The 18,637-nt window shown below is 39.5% G+C and overlaps 1 protein-coding gene and 1 pseudogene across 1 annotated transcript; both read left to right on the top strand.

Moving 5' to 3' along the window:
- The first annotated feature begins 1,347 nt into the window (after window positions 1–1,347).
- LOC121806558 lies at window positions 1,348–7,840 on the top strand (annotated as a pseudogene).
- Window positions 7,841–14,227: 6,387 nt separating this feature from the next.
- LOC121806738 (endoglucanase 12-like) lies at window positions 14,228–16,316 on the top strand. The gene is made up of 4 exons (XM_042206904.1): window positions 14,228–14,428; window positions 14,574–14,990; window positions 15,216–15,302; window positions 15,395–16,316. The coding sequence occupies exons 1-4, from the start codon at window positions 14,228–14,230 to the stop codon at window positions 16,160–16,162; spliced, it is 1,473 nt and encodes a 490-aa protein (XP_042062838.1). The 3' UTR covers window positions 16,163–16,316.
- Window positions 16,317–18,637: the final 2,321 nt, after the last annotated feature.

The raw sequence follows: 18,637 nt of genomic DNA on the forward strand, positions 1-18,637 counted from the left end.
TTAGTATTTGATTAAAATGACAAGCCAAAAGCTGAAAATCCCCAATTTAGTAGCATATGAAATGTACAATTAATTCACACAGATTTTTTTACATTTAAACGGCATCTCGACCTTCTCAATTCCAACCGTTCTCTTTCATAATTTTCAAAATAAATAATTACACAAGTTATGTAACTGAAGAAATCTTTTAAATAAATTTACTATCACTTCTAATATTTAACGTTTGATATTTCAATAGCCATTTATGTTATTTGATTTAAAAACCTTTTCATTTTAATGCTTGGATGAATGCAAGCAAGATTTTTTTTTGTTTACCGCTCTCATAGCCCTATTGTAAAGCACTTTCTTGATATGAGCATATAAACAAATTTACAGACAAGATTCAGGTAAAAAACCTCCACTATCAGTAAGGATTATCAAGTCGGCCGACCCAATGTAAGATATCAAATACAGATCTAAAACCCCCAAAATAGAATAAGTGATCAACAAAGTACAATTGAACTGGAACGGAGGGAGAATTTTATTGATATTTGGCTCATTTGTTGGTCATGATGAGTATATTTTAAAGTTAAGGGTTTATGATTTAGGTTTCTAGGTTTGAGTTTTTAGTGTATAGGGTCACTATATTGCAATGAAATGAAGCTCGACTAGGAAGTTTCTCACCAGTGCAATCTTAAATTATAGCAACGTAAACTTGCTCCTGCAGTTATAACTCAACGATTAATTCATATTTTCACATAATTAAAATGCTTTTTAATTTTAAGTCTGATATTTAAATGTTCAATACAGTTTATTAAAATGTCAACACAAATATGTGTTGAAATTTTAATGTGACCGTATTGACATTTTAAAGAAAAGTTAGCATTTAAACGCACTCTTGTGGCCATGTGGGGTTAATGTGATTGAAAAAGTATAATTCAAAGTAAGAGGACGTCGAATATTCTTTGTTTATCATTTCACAAATTTTATTTCGCATAATGAAATAAATATGAAAAAATTAAAATGACTCATGCATCGCACGAGCGTGATACTAGTATTACACCCGTGCTATGCACGAACTAAAATAACTTAAAAATATTAATTTTAGAATGTAATTAATTAACTAAAATATTAATTTTAAAATATTAAATTTAGAATGTAAAAAAATTTGAAATTAGTTGTTTTAAAGTAAATTAATAATTTTATGACCAATTAAAATCTTCAATTAAATTCTCACTCTCACAGTAGCTAATGAAGAAAATCCAAACCAATTCCATCCACCATAAATAGCAACTCAGTCGCTTTCTTCCTTGTTTGATCATCAAAATATTCTTTTTAAATTTCCCCCAATTTCTCTCTCTCTCTCTCATGGAGCCCTCCCTCCGCCACAATTTCATCCTCATGAAGCCCAACCTCCCGATTTTCATGGTCGTGGCCTCCGTCTTCCTCCTGGGCTGCTTCATGTACATCCCCGACTTCCCATTCTCTCGATCCAAAGCCCTACACATTCAAGAAACCGTCTTGAAATCGAATGGTGAAGAGTGCGATTTATTCACTGGGAATTGGGTTTTCGATAACGTCACCCGCCCTCTCTACCGAGAGGATGAATGCAAGTTCTTAACGGCGCAGGTCACCTGCATTGGAGATGACAGCCTCGAGATTGCTCTTTGCCTAAGTAAGATTTTCTCGAATTAATCAATTACTCCATTTGTGATCACATGTTAATTACTATTGACTATTTATTCAGGTTTAGGCCAAGATTGTTGCTTAACAAATTGAGGAATAAGAGACTGATGTTCGTTGGAGACTCGTTGAATCGAAATCAGTGGGAATCCATGATTTGTTTGTTGCAATCTCTTGTCCCACCCTCCACATCACTGCTTCTTTGTCCATTTTCAAATTTCAGGTTTAATTCTTTTCCCTGTATATTGAAAACTAAAAATAGGAGTAACATTAAATTTTGCAGGATTACAATATGCTACAGTCGAATTCTACATTCTTGGTAGAGTCAAACTCTGATGACCCAAATATGCACAGCGTCTCGGATCGCATCATCTTGCCTAAATCAATCCAAAAACATGGCACCAATTGGAAAAATGTCGACTACCTAATTTTCAACACTTACATTTGGTGGATGAACACTCCCTCCATCAAAGTTGTGTAAGTATTAGTAATATAAGTAAATAAGTTTGAATATTTGCTAATTTTGTAGGTTGAATTTCTAGGCACCAAAACTTGACCGAATACGAGCAAGTAGAAAGTGAAGTGGCATACACAAGCGTGCTCAATCAACACTTGGTCGAAATGGATCGACAAAAATGTAGATCCAAATCGCACCAAAGTTTTCTTCATGACCATGTCGCCTCTTCACATCAAGTAATTAATTAAGTACCAAATTCCTCAAATCAAATCGATTTCAATTTCGATTTCGATTTCGATTTCGTTTTGTTAATTGATCGGATTCGGGGCTGTAGGAGCTCGGATTAGGGAAATGTGGAGGGCGTGAAGTGCGCTAGAGAGACGTCTCTGATCGTCAACGCGGCGGCGGCGCTGGACGTGGAGACGGATGGGAGGCTGTTTGCGGCGGCGGCGAGTGTTGGCCGTGGATGCACGAATGAATAAGTAACAAGTGCAGCGACTGACTTGCAAATTATCAAGAATTCAAGTTTGAAATTCGGTTACAACGGCTAGCTACGGTTTTTGGTTGTGAAGGAGTTGAGCTGCTTTAAAGAGTGTTGAAGCAGCAGTTACTAGCTCATAACAACAATCAATAGCTAGAGTTTGAGATACACACTATCTTTGTGAGGAATTAGCTTGTATAGTCTTCGGTTCTATATGAGAGAGTTCATGAGCGAAGAGAGAGTTGCTTATTCTTGAGTGTGTAATCGTGTTGTATGATTGTAATTCTTGATCGTGTTGGAATAAAGAGCTTCGTGATTCTCCCGTGGACGTAGGTTCGACAGAGCCGAACCACGTAAACAGCCGTGTCCTCCATTTCTGCAAGTTTATTCATTACTTCGTTTGTGTTTGTTGAATTGTCCGTGAAGAAGAGTTTCTTCATTCTTGCTTTGCTTCTTTGTTCATTCTAATAAATTGGCGCCGTCTGTGGGAATATCACGCTCACAAGATGACAACCGCGAAGTTTGACATGGAGAAGTTTACGGGCAAGAGCGATTTTGGGCCGTGGCGGCTCAAGATGAAGGCAATTCTTATGCAGCAAGGTTTATGGGAGGTGTTGAAGAATAAGGCTGATCCAGATGGGGAGAAGGATGATGCGAAGGGGCAAGAGGCTGAGAAGGGTGGAGCTAAGGCCCAGGATCTTCATGATAGAGCATATAGTACACTGATCTTGAGCTTGAGTGATCGGGTACTGAGAGAAGTTTCTAAAGAGCTCGAGTCATTGTACATGACTAAGTCGCTCAGCAATAGGCTCCTGCTCAAACAAAAGCTCTTCACGTTCAAGATGTCAGAATCAAGGAATATTGGAGAGCAACATGAAGAGTTTGCCAAATATGTTGATGATCTCGAGAATATAGAAGAGATTATCAAGGATGAGGATAAGGCGTTGATGCTCCTCAATTCCTTGCCCAAGAGTTTCGAGCAATTCAAAGATGCGATACTACTTGGGAGGGATTCAAAGGTCACCTATGAAGAGGTGCATTCGGCCCTCAAGATGAAAGAATTTCAGAAGGTGGCTGAGAAGACAATGGATCCAGCCAGTGAAAGCCTTAATGTAAAGTTTGACCCAAGAAAGGGTGGAAAGAAGAAGTTTCAGAAGAAGCAGAAACCTTGGAAGCAGAAGCCAATGGAGGAAAAGGAATCCAGATCGTGTCATTATTGTAAGAAGCCGGGACACATCAAGAAAGACTGTTATTCTTTGAAAAGGAAGCAAGCCGAATGTGACAAAGCACTGGATACTGCTGATGTCACAGAGGAAGTTGAGATGGCCCAAGTTATCAATGTGACAGAGGATGAGGCCCCGGATGTATGGGTGATGGATTCAGGCTGTAGCTTCCACATGACTTCCAAGAAAAGGTGGCTGATTAACCTCCAAGATGCCACTGGCTCTGTTTTGCTTGGAAATAATCAAGTTTGCCAAGTGAAAGGCATAGGGAGTGTGAGATTGCTCATGGAAGATGGTTCTCAGAGGATATTATCAGAGGTCAGGTATATCCCCTCCATCAAGAGAAACTTGATATCTCTTGGGATGCTTGAGAGAAAGGGCTTTGCATCAATTCTGGCAGATGGTCTCATAAAGGTGATGAAAGGTGCTGACACACTTATGGTGGCCGAGAGAGTAAATAATCTATACTATCTCAGGGCAAGAGCCATTGATGCTGATCAGGTGAATGCAGTAGTGAAGATGAGGCTCATTGATTGGCACCACAGATTGGGTCATCTGGGATTTGCAGGTTTGAAGGAACTTGCCAAGAAAGGATTGATAGCTCTTGATGATGGGTCAGATGAGAGTGAGTTGAAGTCCTGTGAGGAGTGTATACTTGGGAAAAGCCAGAAGTTGCCATACAATATAGGGAAACACTCTTCCTCAAAACCTTTGGAGTATGCTCATGCCAATATTTGGGGGCCTTCACCGGTTCAAAGTATAGGTGGAGGCAGGTATTTTCTCTCAATAATAGATGACTTCTCAAGAAAGATATGGATGTATGTTATGAAGGAGAAGTCTGAAGCCTTTAGCAAGTTTCAAGAATGGTGCACTGAAGTAGAGACAGAAAAAGGTTGTGCACTGAAGTGTCTTAGGACAGACAACGGCTTGGAGTTTCTCTCATCAAAATTTGTTGATTTCTGTAAGAGCAAGGGAATCAAAAGGCATAGGACTGTCCCACATAATCCACAACAGAATGGAGTGGCTGAGAGAGCCAATAGGACAATCCTAGAGAGGCTGAGATGTATGTTGATTTCATCCGGTATGCCCAACATTTCTGGGCAGAGGCTGCTTCAACGGCTGTTGTGCTAATCAATAAGTGTCCTTCTACTTCAATTAACAATGACACACCAGATATGAGGTGGTATGGATCGGCTGGAGACTACACTAAGTTGAGAAGTTTTGGCTGTAGGGTGTATGCACACACCAAGAGAACCAAGCTGGATCCTAGAGCTTTGAAATGTGTTATGTTGGGGTATCAGAAGGGTGTCAAAGGCTACAAGTTATGGTGCACAGAAAAAGGGATGGGCCAGGTTGTTATAAGCAGAGATGTGGTATTCAAAGATAGTGAAATGCCTTATTTGATGGGAAATTCAGACAGTACTCGGTTTGAGGTGGAGCTCACTGGGCATCAATCTGAGAATTCCCATGATGATCAGTCTGATGAGGAGACTACAGAAGTGATTCCATCAGAGGAAACAAATGAGAGCCAGAGAAGTCATGTTATAGCCAGAGACAGGCAGAGAAGGCAGACCAAGCTCCCTTCCAGATTTAGTGATTATGACATGTTGTATTATGCTCTCACTGTAGCAGAGGAGATTGAATACCATGAGCCATCAACCTATAAAGAGGCAGTAAGAAGTCCAGAGAAGGATAGGTGGCTCAGAGCAATGCAAGAGGAGATAGATTCACTTTACAAGAATCACACTTGGATTCTGGTTCTGAGGCCCAAGCACCAGAAATGTATAGGCTGTAAGTGGGTGTACAAGAACAAAGTAGAGGCATTCAGGAACAATGAAGTGAGATATAAGGCTAGGTTGGTAGCCAAGGGATTCACACAAAGAGAGGGAATAGATTACAATGAGATTTTTTCCCCTGTGGTGAAGCATAGTTCCATAAGGATTCTACTTGCCATTGTTGCTCACAAAGATTGGGAGCTTCAACAAATGGATGTAAAGACAGCCTTCTTGAATGGAGAATTGGAAGAGAGGATATACATGGAGCAGCCTGAGGGCTTTGTGAAGAAAGGTGAGGAAGATAGAGTCTGCCTGCTGAAAAGAAGCTTGTATGAACTAAGGCAAAGCTCTAGGCAGTGGTACATCAGATTTGATGAGTTTATGCAGAGAGCAGGTTTTGAGAAACCACAATATGACAATTGTGTTTTCATTAGGAAAAGCAAAGGGGTGGCCATTGCATATTTGCTGCTCTATGTGGACGATATGTTAATTACAGCAGCTTCATTATCAGACATTCAAGACATCAAGAATGAATTAGAGTCAGAATTTGATATGAAGGATTTGGGGAATGCAAAGAGGATCCTAGGGATGGATATCATCAGAAATAGGAAAGAAAGAAAGCTATGGCTCACTCAAAAGGAATATATCAAGAGGTTAATGGAGAGGTTTCATATGGGAAATAGCAAGTTAGTGACAATTCCTTTGTCAGCTCAGTTCAAGTTATCTGCTAATCAGAGTCCAGAGACACAAGATCAGAGAAGAGAGATGTTGAAAATACCTTATGCTAGCATTGTGGGCAGTATAATGTATACAATGGTTTGCTCAAGACCAGACATAAGCCATGCTATCAGTGTAACTAGTAGGTTCATGGCTGACCCGAGAATGGAGCATTGGCATGGATTGAAATGAATATTGAAGTATCTCAGAGGCACAACTGATTACAGCATACTATTTGATGGTGAATGCAAGTCCAGTGATGAGGTTGTGATGGGATATTGTGACTCGGATTTTGCAGTGAGTCAAGATACAAGGAAATCACAATCTGGGTATGTTGTTTGCCTCTATGGATCTGCTGTCAGCTGGAAGTCGAATTTACAATCAGTAGTAGCACTTTCCACAACAGAAGCTAAGTATATTGCCATAGCTGAGGCAGTGAAAGAGAGTTTCTGGTTGAAGGGCATACTTTCAGACTTTGGAATAAAGCAAGAGGCTGTGACAGTCACGTGTGACAGTAATAGTGCGATTTGTTTGTCTAAACATCAGACATTCCACGAAAGGTCTAAACATGTTGATGTTAAGCTTCATTTTATTAGGGATGAAGTAACTAAGGGGAAGGTGAAGATTGTGAAAGTTTCTACTGAGGAGAATGCGGCAGATATGTTAACCAAGACCATACCAAGTTCCAAGCTCAAACATTGCTTGGAGTTGGTCAAGTTGGTGAAGTACTGAGAAGCTGGGAGATTGGAGAAGATGATCAAGCATTATTTCATTCGAGATCCAAGGTAGAGATTTGTTGGTTGTGGATGCATGAATGAATAAGTAACAAGTGCAGGGACTGACTTGCAAATTATCAAGAATTCAAGTTTGAAATTCGGTTACAACGGCTAGCTACGGTTTTTGGTTGTGAAGGAGTTGAGCTACTTTAAAGAGTGTTGAAGCAGCAGTTACTAGCTCATAACAGCAATCAATAGCTAGAGTTTGAGATACACACTATCTTTGTGAGGAATTAGCTTGTATAGTCTTCGGTTCTAGATGAGAGAGTTCATGAGCAAAGAGAGAGTTGCTTATTCTTGAGTGTGTAATCGTGTTGTATGATTGTAATTCTTGATCTTGTTGGAATAAAGACCTTCGTGATTCTCCCGTGGACGTAGGTTCGACAGAGCTGAACCACGTAAACAGCCGTGTCCTCCATTTCTGCAAGTTTATTCATTACTTCGTTTGTGTTTGTTGAATTGTCCGTGAAGAAGAGTTTCTTCATTCTTGCTTTGCTTCTTTGTTCATTCTAACAGCGAGCGTGACTAGGGGCATGAGAGTGCCTGTGAGTTTCCTCAACATCACGCGCCTCTTCGAGTACCGGAAGGACGCGCACACGGCTGTCCACACCATCAAGCAGGGGAAGATTCTGACGCCGGAGCAGAAGGCGGATCCGGCCGCGTTTGCCGACTGCATACATTGGTGTCTCCCCGGATTGCCGGACACGTGGAACGAGCTCCTTTACGCTCGAATCATCTATGCATCTTGACCGTTGATGGAATTTTATTGATTTTGGAAATGTGATTGTAATATGAATTGCATATACAAGTGAATAGAAAATGAAATTGTAAGTAATCGATCTTGGTGTATTAGACCATTTCCAACCATACTATAAAAATGAGTTTTGATGTAAAAATCTTCTCCAAGCATACATCAAATTCAAACTCATTTTTGTGTTTTTTGTGAAACAAGTGTTACTGCAAAAAATTTGTGAGACAAAAACTCAAAAATGGTGTAAGTTTTGAATTTGGTGTAAATGATTGGAGGAAAACTACTTTTTGGTGTAACATATACTCAAAAATGAGTTTGAGTTTGGTTTGGTGTAAATGGTTGGAGATGGTCTTAGACATAGTTAAGGTTTGGAGATAATAGAGAGAGTATTGAGGGAATTGATTTACGGTTTATTGCTTGATGATTATTTGTTCTTCTCATCACCCCTTAAATAAGTGTTACAAATACCTCTATAAGGTATGATATCAATCTCCTCTAATTAGTATCAAATCTACAATCAATGTGATTGATCCCAATCAATGTAATTGATCCTTACAATATCTTCTATTTTCTAATACTCCCCCTTAAGTTGAGTGGTGGTGGAGTCTCCAAAACTCAACTTTCAAAGTGCACTTGTAAAGCTTCTTGCATCTAGTGCTTTGGTGAGATTGTCCGCCAATTGATCCTCTAATCGGACTAAAGGTAGTTCTACAGTCCCCTTTTTCGATGTTTTCTTTGATGAAGTGTCTGTCGACTTCAACATGCTTGGTCCTATCATGTTGTACTGGATTTTTTGATATGTTGATGGCTGCTTTATTGTCGCAGAAGAGTTGGCTCTTCTCTTGAGTGATCCCAATTTCATTCATCAATCTTCTTAGCCATAGTACCTCCATTAGGCCACTCTTGATTCCTCTTAATTCTGCTTCAGCACTTGACAGTGCGACTACCTTTTGTTTCTTGCTTCTCCATGTGACTAAGTTCCCTTCAACAAAGGTGAAATATCCTGTCGTTGACTTTCGATCAATTGGATTGCTTGCCCAATCTGCATTAGTATACCCATAGATTCCTTGAAGATCATTTTTCTTGAACAGTATGCCATGTCCGACTGTCCCTTTTACGTATCTTACGATCCTCAGGGCGGCCTCGTAATTATCCGTTTGTGGTCGATGCATAAACTGACTCACAATCCCTACTGCGTAGGCAATATCTGGTCGAGTGTGGGAAAGGTATATAAGTTTCCCAACTAGGAGCTGATATTTGCCTTGATTTGCTAACTCAGCTCCTTCTGTGATCCGCAGCCCATGATTCACTAGGATTGGTGTATCTGCAGGTTTGCAGTCTAGTAAACCTTTTTCAACTAGAATGTCTAGGATGTACTTTTTTGCCTCAGGAAGATTCCCCCTTCTGACCTGAGTACTTCGATTCCCAGAAAGTATTTCAGATCTCCTAAGTTCTTCATTTCAAACTCTTGGGAAAGGCTTCCCTTAAGTCTCTCTATTCTTCAATATCATCTCCCGTGATGATCATATCATCTACATAGATGATCAAACACATGATCTGACCATCTCTCTTCTTCAAAAATAGTGTATGGTCTGACTGGCTTTGTTTGAATCCGTACTTTCCCTTAGCTTCAGAGAATCGTCTGAACCATACTCGAGGAGATTGTTTTAGTCCATATAAGGTTTTCTTCAGTCGGCATCCTTCTCCTCTTTTGAATCCATCTGAGAAACCCGGGAGGGCTTCCATGTATACTTCCCTTCTTAGTTCTCCATGCAGAAAGGCATTTGTGACATCAAATTGGTGCAGTGGCCAGTCTCTATTTGCCGCAACAGATAGTAGTACCTGAATGGTGTTCATTTTTGCTACAGGCGAGAATGTTTCATCATAATCCAACCCATAGGTTTGCGTATACCCTTTAGCTACCAGTCGTGCTTTGTATCTTTCAATAGAGCCGTTTGGTCGTCGTTAGATTGTGAACACCCACTTGCATCCAACTGCTTTCTTTTCTTCTGGTATCATGCACTTCTCCCAAATTCCATTCCTCTCCAGTGCTCCCATTTCCTTCAGCATTGCTTCTCGCCAATGTTTATGTCTCCAAGCTTCATCCACAGTACACAGAATCTCTTCTTATTCATATAGAGCGGCTTCAATTGCATGAGCCATTTCTAAGAGTTGGCTCTTGGCAATAGATTATTTCGCCTTTCTCTTTATGATATCAGGGCTATACCTCTTTGGTGGTACTCCTCTGTTTGGTCTTGGAGGAAGTTTGTATCCTTCAACTCATTCGCTTATCTGTTCCTCCAGTAGGTCACAGATTTCAGGTTCATCTTGGCTCTCAGACTCAAGCTCAATATCTATCTCATGGTCAGTCACAACGGAAATATCAGGGTTCTCGGGCTCAGAGGGACTTACAGTGGATATCAGTAGGGAAGATTCTGGAACGACGTCACTGGGCGGTGGAGATTGTATTACTGGAGTTCCTTCTGTCTCATAGGCTTCCTCTGTTTGATCCACATTCATTGATATTGGTAACCGGCTTAGCAGATCATTGCTATGATCCCCTGACCGCTAAGGTGGTGAAAGAAGTATTCGGTTTCTAGGAAATCGCAATTCATGGTGGTGTACATGCAATTTGATGTGGGTTCAAAGCACCTATACCCCTTTTGGTTGACCCCATAACCCACGAAAACGCATTTTATGGCACATGGAGAAAGTTTGGTTCTTTCATGCTTTGGAATGTGAACGAAGACCGAAACATCCAAACACTTTAGGCTGAAGGGTTAGAGGTACGGGAACTTTTGCTAGGGTGGAGAGGACTTCCAGTGGTGTTTTGAGTTCCAGAGTACATGACGGTAACCGATTGGTAAGGTAGACTGACGCTGCTATTGCTTCAGGCCAAAATTTTCTTGGGGTATTGGACTCAATTAGCATGGCTCATGCTGTTTCTAAGAGAGTTCTATTTTTCCTTTCTGACACGTCGTTTTGTTCTGAGGTATATGGGCAGGTAGTTTGGTGGATCAAGCCTGTATCGAGACAAAACTGTTTCATCCTAGAGTTCACAAATTCCTCCCCGTTGTCAGACCGAAGTATTTGTATATTTTTCTAAAATTGGGTTTGTACGAGAGAGCAAAAATGGGTAAAGTGTTCAAAAACTTCATTCTTTTGTTTCATAAAATATACCCATGTCATATGGGTACAATCATCCACAAAAAGGAGAAAATATTGAAAGCTTTGCCCCCCCAAAACAGGTGAAGGACCCCAAACATCGGAATAAACAAGGGAAAACAAAGAATCAACTCGAGTGTTACTTGGCTTATAAGTTTTCCTATGACTTTTGGCCAAAACACAGGTTTCACAGTACAAATCTTTATTGAATTTAGGAAAGAGTAATTTTAGATAACCAGTAGAAGGATGGCCCAAACGCCGATGCCAAAGCCATGCCTCCCTGTCTGCAGCCTCATATGTCAATAATGCAGTCCCGGTTTGGGCTATTTCATCCACGTAATACAGTCCGTCCCACTCAGTGCCACGTCTAATAATTTTTTCTATCCTGATATCCTGTAAAAGAAAAGACAGAAGTTGGGTTGCATTAGCAGTGTACAATTTAATTCTTTAGTCACATGACTAATAGAGAGCATTTTATGTGACATTGAGGGAACGTAAAGAGAGTTCGACAAAGTCAATGTAGGTGATATTTTAACAGTTCATGCTCCTTCAACCCCTGATAATTCCCCGTTTGCGGCTTGGATATGACTCTTTGGTGCTCTATGCATGTTAGACATATCAGATTTATCATAGGTTATAGTATCGGTGGCTCCACAATCAAAAATCCATTTATCAATTTTCGGTTCAGATGATACAGACAATGCATAGGATTTGGGCAGATTTTCGTGGGCTTGAAATCTGTTTTTGCAGGGTATTTGGGCAGAAATGAAATTTCCGGTTTCCTGGGTGTTATTTCAACATTTATAGTAAACAAGGCGCTGAAATTTAGTCCATATAGCAATCTAAGGGTCATTTTGTAATTTTAATAAATCAGGAGGGTGATTTTTCGGATAAATAATGGGATAGGGTTCACTTTCTAATTTCTCAAAGTTGTGAGGGTTTGAGGATAAATCCCCAAACTCCAAAACACCTTCACCCGCCGCCTCCAATTCGGCGCTTCCTCTCCAATTGTCGCGACTCCGATTTCCCCCACTATCGGAGCTCCAGGCCTGCTGCCGCCTCGGTTTGACGCGGCTTCTGGGTTGCTCTCGACGGTGGCGGCTGATCCTCCTTCTTCGATGGCTAGGGCTGCAGCTGCTTTCCCTTTGAATTGGGATTGATGTTGTCGAGCCGCTTTCCGCTTCTCCCACTACTCCGGATAGCCACAGAGCTCGAAGCACGTCTCCTTCGTGTGTCTCTTCTTCCCGCAGTGTGTGCATAGCAGGTTTGATCGGTCCTCCTCTCCTTTTTTGGGCCAACCACCGCTGCCGCCGCCACATTGAGGGAAGCTTGGGAGGTTCCAGTTGGTGGAGTGATTTTGTCACAGATTTCTTTATGTGAGTCCTGCTCCGATTCCTTGCGCTATTCCTGTGTCTCCTGGTTTTAGAACAGAGGCGCGAGCATCCTCACTTCGGAGTATGGCATATGCTGCTTCTGCAGAGGGAAGTGGTTGAGTTCTCAAAATTTTTTTCTTTACTGCTTCGTGTGTATCATCTAGTGCAATTAGGAATTGATGCACTCTTTGTTCTTCTATGAATTGATTGAACAATTCGATGTCTTTAGGGCTCTCCATAGGGTTCGGCCGTTTATGGTCAATTGATACCCATATGTCCTGTAACGACGCCCATACTTCCTCTAATGGTTCACCCTTTTGTTGTTTCAGCAGTGTAGCCCTACGATGGAGATCGTGGACTTGGATCGAGTCGTCGCCGCTGGCATAGGTGACCGCCAAACTATCCCAAACTCTTTTCGCCGTTGGGTACTTGGAGACTCTGTTCACCAATTTTGGTTCTAGATTCTGAACCAACCAGGTAGATGCACAATCGTTCGCCTGTTGCCATTGTGTAAATTCCGGATCGGTTTTTGACGGTGGGGCTGGACTCCAGTAATGTGAGATATCATCCCCCGACCGTTGATAGCTCTCCGGATGAGTCCTACCCACAATGAGTAGTTCTCACCGTTCAGTTTGGTGCCGACATCAAGAGGTTTTGTATCTGGTTTACAGCTGTTTTGGGCTGATTTGGTGGGTATTATCTGTGAGTTTTGGGATTGCGCCATACTGTAGCGCATGAATTCGGAGAACATTTGAGCGAATTGCTCAGATCCGGTTGGTTTGGGTATGTCGTCGCTTTCTGACATGTTTGGTTGTTTTCGACAGAGATCTGCCTGGTTTTGGTTTTATGGTCGAGATTGGTCCGAGAAAGTGATGAGACTACTCCTGCTCTGATACCATCTTGAATGGTGTATTAGACATAGCTTTGGTTTGGAGAGAGAGATTATTAAGGGAATTGATTTACGGTATTGGTTGATGATTATTTATTCTTTCTCATCACCACTTAAATAGCTCCTCTAATTAGTATCAAATCTACACATTGATGTAATTGCAATATCTAATATTTTCTAACAATCGACTCTTTTGTTCCTAGTGTATCTAGATTTGTTTTTTAGAGTGAGTTTTCTTAGTTTTTTTATTTAGTAAAATTTTGCTACTCGTCCATAATATATTTATAACTAATTTTATTTACATTGGTGGAGATAATAGTAGTAGTGGACTTGGACGCTATTTTATTTTGAAGTGAATTAAAAATTAGGTTCATGGACAATTGAATAGTCTATATATTTGGGGGTATTTATTTTTTTCTATTTTTAAAATTTTTAGTAATTTTCATAAACTATCTTCAACCAAAATACGGTTGAAGAATATATAGTTGGAAGGGGCTGAACTGATTTGTAAATAAAAAATTACGGAATAAAACGAAGGCAAAAATTGGCTATCGCAACTTAGGGAAGAAGAAGATCTGCCCATAAATTTATGAAAAGTCTATTCCTAGAGAAACAAATTCAATAGTTATGAAATGAATATTATTATTTTAAACTATAATGGAATTAATATTAGTATGAGACCAACTATAGAGAGAATATTCGGATACCTTGGCTCATTTTGACCAAAGAGATCTCTTTCTATGTATTTATACTCAGACTTTGAGAAGCATTTATTTTATTTTCAAATTAAAAAAACTGAGTCGATGCTATTTCCTTTCAGAGGCTAATCAAAAGCTGCACTAATTACGGCAGTAAAATATTTGTAAAATTTGCAGAGAATTTTGAATAGGTTAAGAAAGGTTATTGGTTAGTATAAATAGTGAATGTAGGAATTCATGATACGTAGAAAAGTAGAATAATGTCGTCTGGTTTGCGTTACTTGAGCTTTGGTTTATGTGTTGTGTTGTTGTTGCAGAATGGTGCTGCTTCATTTGACTATGGAGATGCATTAACCAAATCTTTGTTGTATTTTGAGGCACAAAGATCCGGCAAATTACCTCCACATCAACGCGTACAATGGCGTGGCGATTCAGCTCTTCGTGATGGGAATAATGCTGGGGTAAGTAAGTGTGTTGACCTAGTGGTAGCGTGGTTAATCATAAGGCCAGTGGTCTTGGGATCGAGTCCTGTCTTTAAAATTTCTATTCACTTGCCTACTAAAATTTAAAAAGAAGTTTAAGTGTAACCTTTATTTCATAATGTAGATTAATTTGGTGGGAGGATACTATGACGCGGGTGACAACGTTAAATTTGGGCTTCCGATGGCATTCACGGTGACGATGCTGGCGTGGAGCGTGGTGCAATTTGGGCCTCAACTGGAGGCCCGGAAGGAGCTGTGGAATGCTTTGAATGCTATAGAATGGGGAACGGATTATATGATTAAAGCCCATCCCGAGCCCAATGTGCTCTACGGCCAAGTCGGAGAAGGCGGCTCCGACCACGCTTGCTGGCAAAGGCCCGAAGACATGACCACTCCCCGCCCCGTTTACAAGATTGACGCCCAACATCCCGGCTCCGATCTCGCTGCTGAAACCGCCGCAGCTTTGGCCGCGGCCTCCATTGCTTTCAACGCACATGGACTCCGTACTTATTCCTCCACGCTTCTTAACCATGCGAAACAGGTAGAGGCTGTTTGGTTTGCAAAATTATATCCCACGATTAAATATATACTATTATATTTAGTTCATGAAATTAAATCCCACAACTTAATCATGTACTAATAATTAGTCACAGTCAAACCCCTCTAACTAAAATAATCTCACAACTCAATTCTAGATTATATCTTAACATTATTTTATCTAGGAAACCGAACATCACTTAACATACTAATTTGCAATTTGTTGCAGTTGTTCGAGTTTGCCACAAAGTACACTGGTCAATACCAAAATAGCATTCCAACGGCTGGACAATTCTATTCAAGCAGTGGATATGAGGTTGTTATTAAACTACAATCATGTTTTTTTTCAAAAAATTCTGCAATTATGTTTGGAAGTAAATAAGATTGTGTTTAATTTGGTATATATAGGATGAATTGGTGTGGGCTGCAGCCTGGTTAGGCAGAGCCACCAATGACAACAACTACCATAATTTCATTACAAAATCCTCAAATTCAGGAGGCACTAGAGCCATGTTTTCGTGGGACGACAAATATGCAGGTGCTCAACTCCTTGTGGGAATGAGCAGTCTGGAGAAGAAGATGTGGGCAAATGGTGGAAAGGTATACGAGATGAAGAACAACGGTGAGCAGTTCCTTTGCAATTGCGTCCAAAAAGGAAGCTCCAACATCCCAAGAACATACGCCGGACTCCTATGGTATCAGGAATGGAACAATCTTCAGTATGTTGCTACCGCATCATTCCTGGCCGCTGCATATGCAGACACCCTAGCCGCTACTAGAAACACCATCCAATGCCCTCATGGCCCGGTCTCGTCTAACGACTTGGTCGCATTTGCTAGGTCACAAGTGGATTACATTCTAGGGTTAAACCCTAAGGGGATGAGTTACATGGTTGGATTTGGAACAAACTATCCCAAAAGAGTGCACCATAGAGGAGCGTCGATAGTGTCGATCAAGAAAGATCCGCGACCAGTGAGCTGCCAAGGAGGTTTTGAAGAGTGGTTCCACAAGAATGCAGACAACCCTAATGTTGTCTATGGGGCCGTTGTAGGGGGGCCCAATCGGAACGACGAATATAATGATAACAGAGAGAATTACCAGCAAGCGGAGCCTGCCACTGCAAATGTTGCACCGCTCGTTGGGGTTTTAGCAAGCCTTGTTCTTCATCACTTTTAGATCATTTTAAAACATTCACAACTCCTACTTTTAGTTTTAGTTTTTTTTTTTGTTACTTTTATGTTAGGATTATGTAGTCAGTACGGAGTAATGGTAATGATAATTTTTTCCTAATGTCGGCCACTTTTTCTATGAATAATACTCCGTTTTTCAATCGTTTTTATTTTTATCTCTTTTATTTTCTTCATTTTATGTTAAAACTCTTGCATTCTATATTCACTATCAAGACTATTGATAGTGAGCATACCAAGTACAAAAATATAAGCAGCTAGTGCATAAAAAAGTAATAAAATTTAAAAGTACAATGACTTTAGGATATGATATGTCTTGCCTTTGAACTAAGAATTGGACATACATACCATTTCCCCTTAAATGATGTAAAATTTTCTGTTAAAACTTAAATATTAAATGGAACAGAAGTAAAATTTGAAACCTAAGTAAGGATAAAAAATTTAATTACTCGAGCCATTTAATCAAATTCGAAGCATTTTCAATTTGTTCCAAGCAGCTTTTTTTGGATCTCATCATGTCAAGAATAATGTCCGAGTAATTGTTTTCCCGATCATGTGAAAATAAGAAATTTAGAGATGAAAAAGATAATTTCAAATATTCGAGGAATGGAGTCTTGAAAAAGGAATAGGATGCTATTCAACAACCAATCATATCTCAACAGCATCAATATTTCTAGCGAATTTAATAACAACTTTTCCCACTGCCACTTTATATATTTCTCCTACACGAAAACTTATAATCCTCAAATTAAGCATTTATTATTCTCCCATCTCCATTTTCTGGGCTTTTTTTTCAGTTTTCCTAGAGCTGCTGAGTTTCTCACAAGTTCTGCTTCCTAATGTCATTTTTATGCTAATTTAGTGTACAATTTCATGGACAAATATCAAAGAAGATCGATTTTGCAGTTAAATCGTGGAGAAATATATTCTATTTTGAGAAATTTCGGAATAAGGGTTTAAATTGGCTGACCTTTCGTAATTAGGGATTCAATTCGCTGACCTTTCATAATTTGGGATCGAGGCATGCGTATTCTTCGTAATAAGGGATTTCTGATATTTTATCTTATTTATGCGCATTTTTAATATTATTTTCCTCTAACTATTTATCAATTGTCTAAATTATCCCCTTCAAATTTTTACCTAAAAATGAAGATTTTGAATCAGATTTGATAAAATTGAAGATCTATGCCATGCCAGGGATTATGTGATGGAGAAGAGAAATGTGATGGAGAAGAGAAAAGGCCGTCTGATCCATTTTTCAACATGATTGACCAGAAATGGAACGAGATGATTAAGAGGCTACTGAGCCTGGTCATCTTCAGGATACGAAGGAATGTGAAGACTTACTAGAGGATATGCCTAATTTCTTTCTCATTAGTATAAAAAAATTTATGCCAAGTAAATAGCAGCATAGAGGTAGAGGAAAGCATAAACCTAGAAGAAATATAGTAAAAATATGTGCGAAAATCTAAGAAGCTAACTCCAAGAAAACCAATTTAATGATAATTGTTCATAAGACGATTGATAAATGGCTAGAGGGAAAAAGCATAATTGTTCATAAGACGATTGATAAATGGCTAGAGGGAAAAAGCACATAAGTAAGCTAAAATATTAGAAATCCCTTATTACCAAAAATACGCATGCCTCGATCCCAAAATCCCTAATTACGAAAGGTCATTCCGAAATTTCTCTTCTATTTTAGACTACCTATTTATTTAGGTGTGAATCTTTTACAAAATTCTTATATTTAGTTAGTTGGAGACTTCGCTAAAATTTTTGATAGGATGCTATCAAGACATTCATTTGATTTTCATATTTTTCAATTAAATAATTGTTTTTCAATATATATGCTTCACTGTCTTGTTGATGGGATTAATTAGTGCCCACTCAATTCGTAACCATGAAGCCAAAATGATTTCAAGCTACCCATCTTATTTGCTCTTCTGCAGCATTATTTAATCTGAAAAGTTTTGGGGTGGTTGAAAATATACCTATTACTCCCTCCATCCATAAAAGTTTATCCCATTTTTCTATTTTTATTCGTCCCATAAAATGTGTCACATTTCACTTTTTGTCATTTTTGCTAGTGAACCTCATATTCCCCTAACTTGTTCCTACTCACATTTTATTATAAAACTATTGTATAAAAGTAGGACTCACATTTCACTAACTTCTTCAACTCACTTTGTTGGAAAGATCACTTTTGGTGTCCCAAGTATATTGGGAAAAGAAAGTGTGGAGTCTCAAGAATATTGGAAAAAGTCACTTTAGAGTTTCAAGGAATATAACATTAATAGTGTTATAGTTCCAATTGTTTAGTTCTTAGTTACATTACTTCTCTAGTCCTATAAATAGGGATGTACTATGTATCAACAAAACAATCCAAAATCAATCACAATGTAGCCTTCAAGAGTTCCATCACTTTTATATTCCGCATTTTACTTTTTAACATGGTATCAGAGCA

Source organism: Salvia splendens, chromosome 1 (assembly GCF_004379255.2).
Source record: "Salvia splendens isolate huo1 chromosome 1, SspV2, whole genome shotgun sequence".
NCBI classification, from domain to species: domain Eukaryota; kingdom Viridiplantae; phylum Streptophyta; class Magnoliopsida; order Lamiales; family Lamiaceae; genus Salvia; species Salvia splendens.

Coding starts and splice junctions, on each gene's coding strand:
- LOC121806738 (XM_042206904.1), top strand. CDS start 14,228: ATGTCGTCTGGTTTGCGTTACTTGAGCTTTGGTTTATGTGTTGTGTTG. Junction 14,429..14,573: donor GTGATGGGAATAATGCTGGG/GTAAGTAAGTGT, acceptor TTCATAATGTAG/ATTAATTTGGTGGGAGGATA. Junction 14,991..15,215: donor TTCTTAACCATGCGAAACAG/GTAGAGGCTGTT, acceptor AATTTGTTGCAG/TTGTTCGAGTTTGCCACAAA.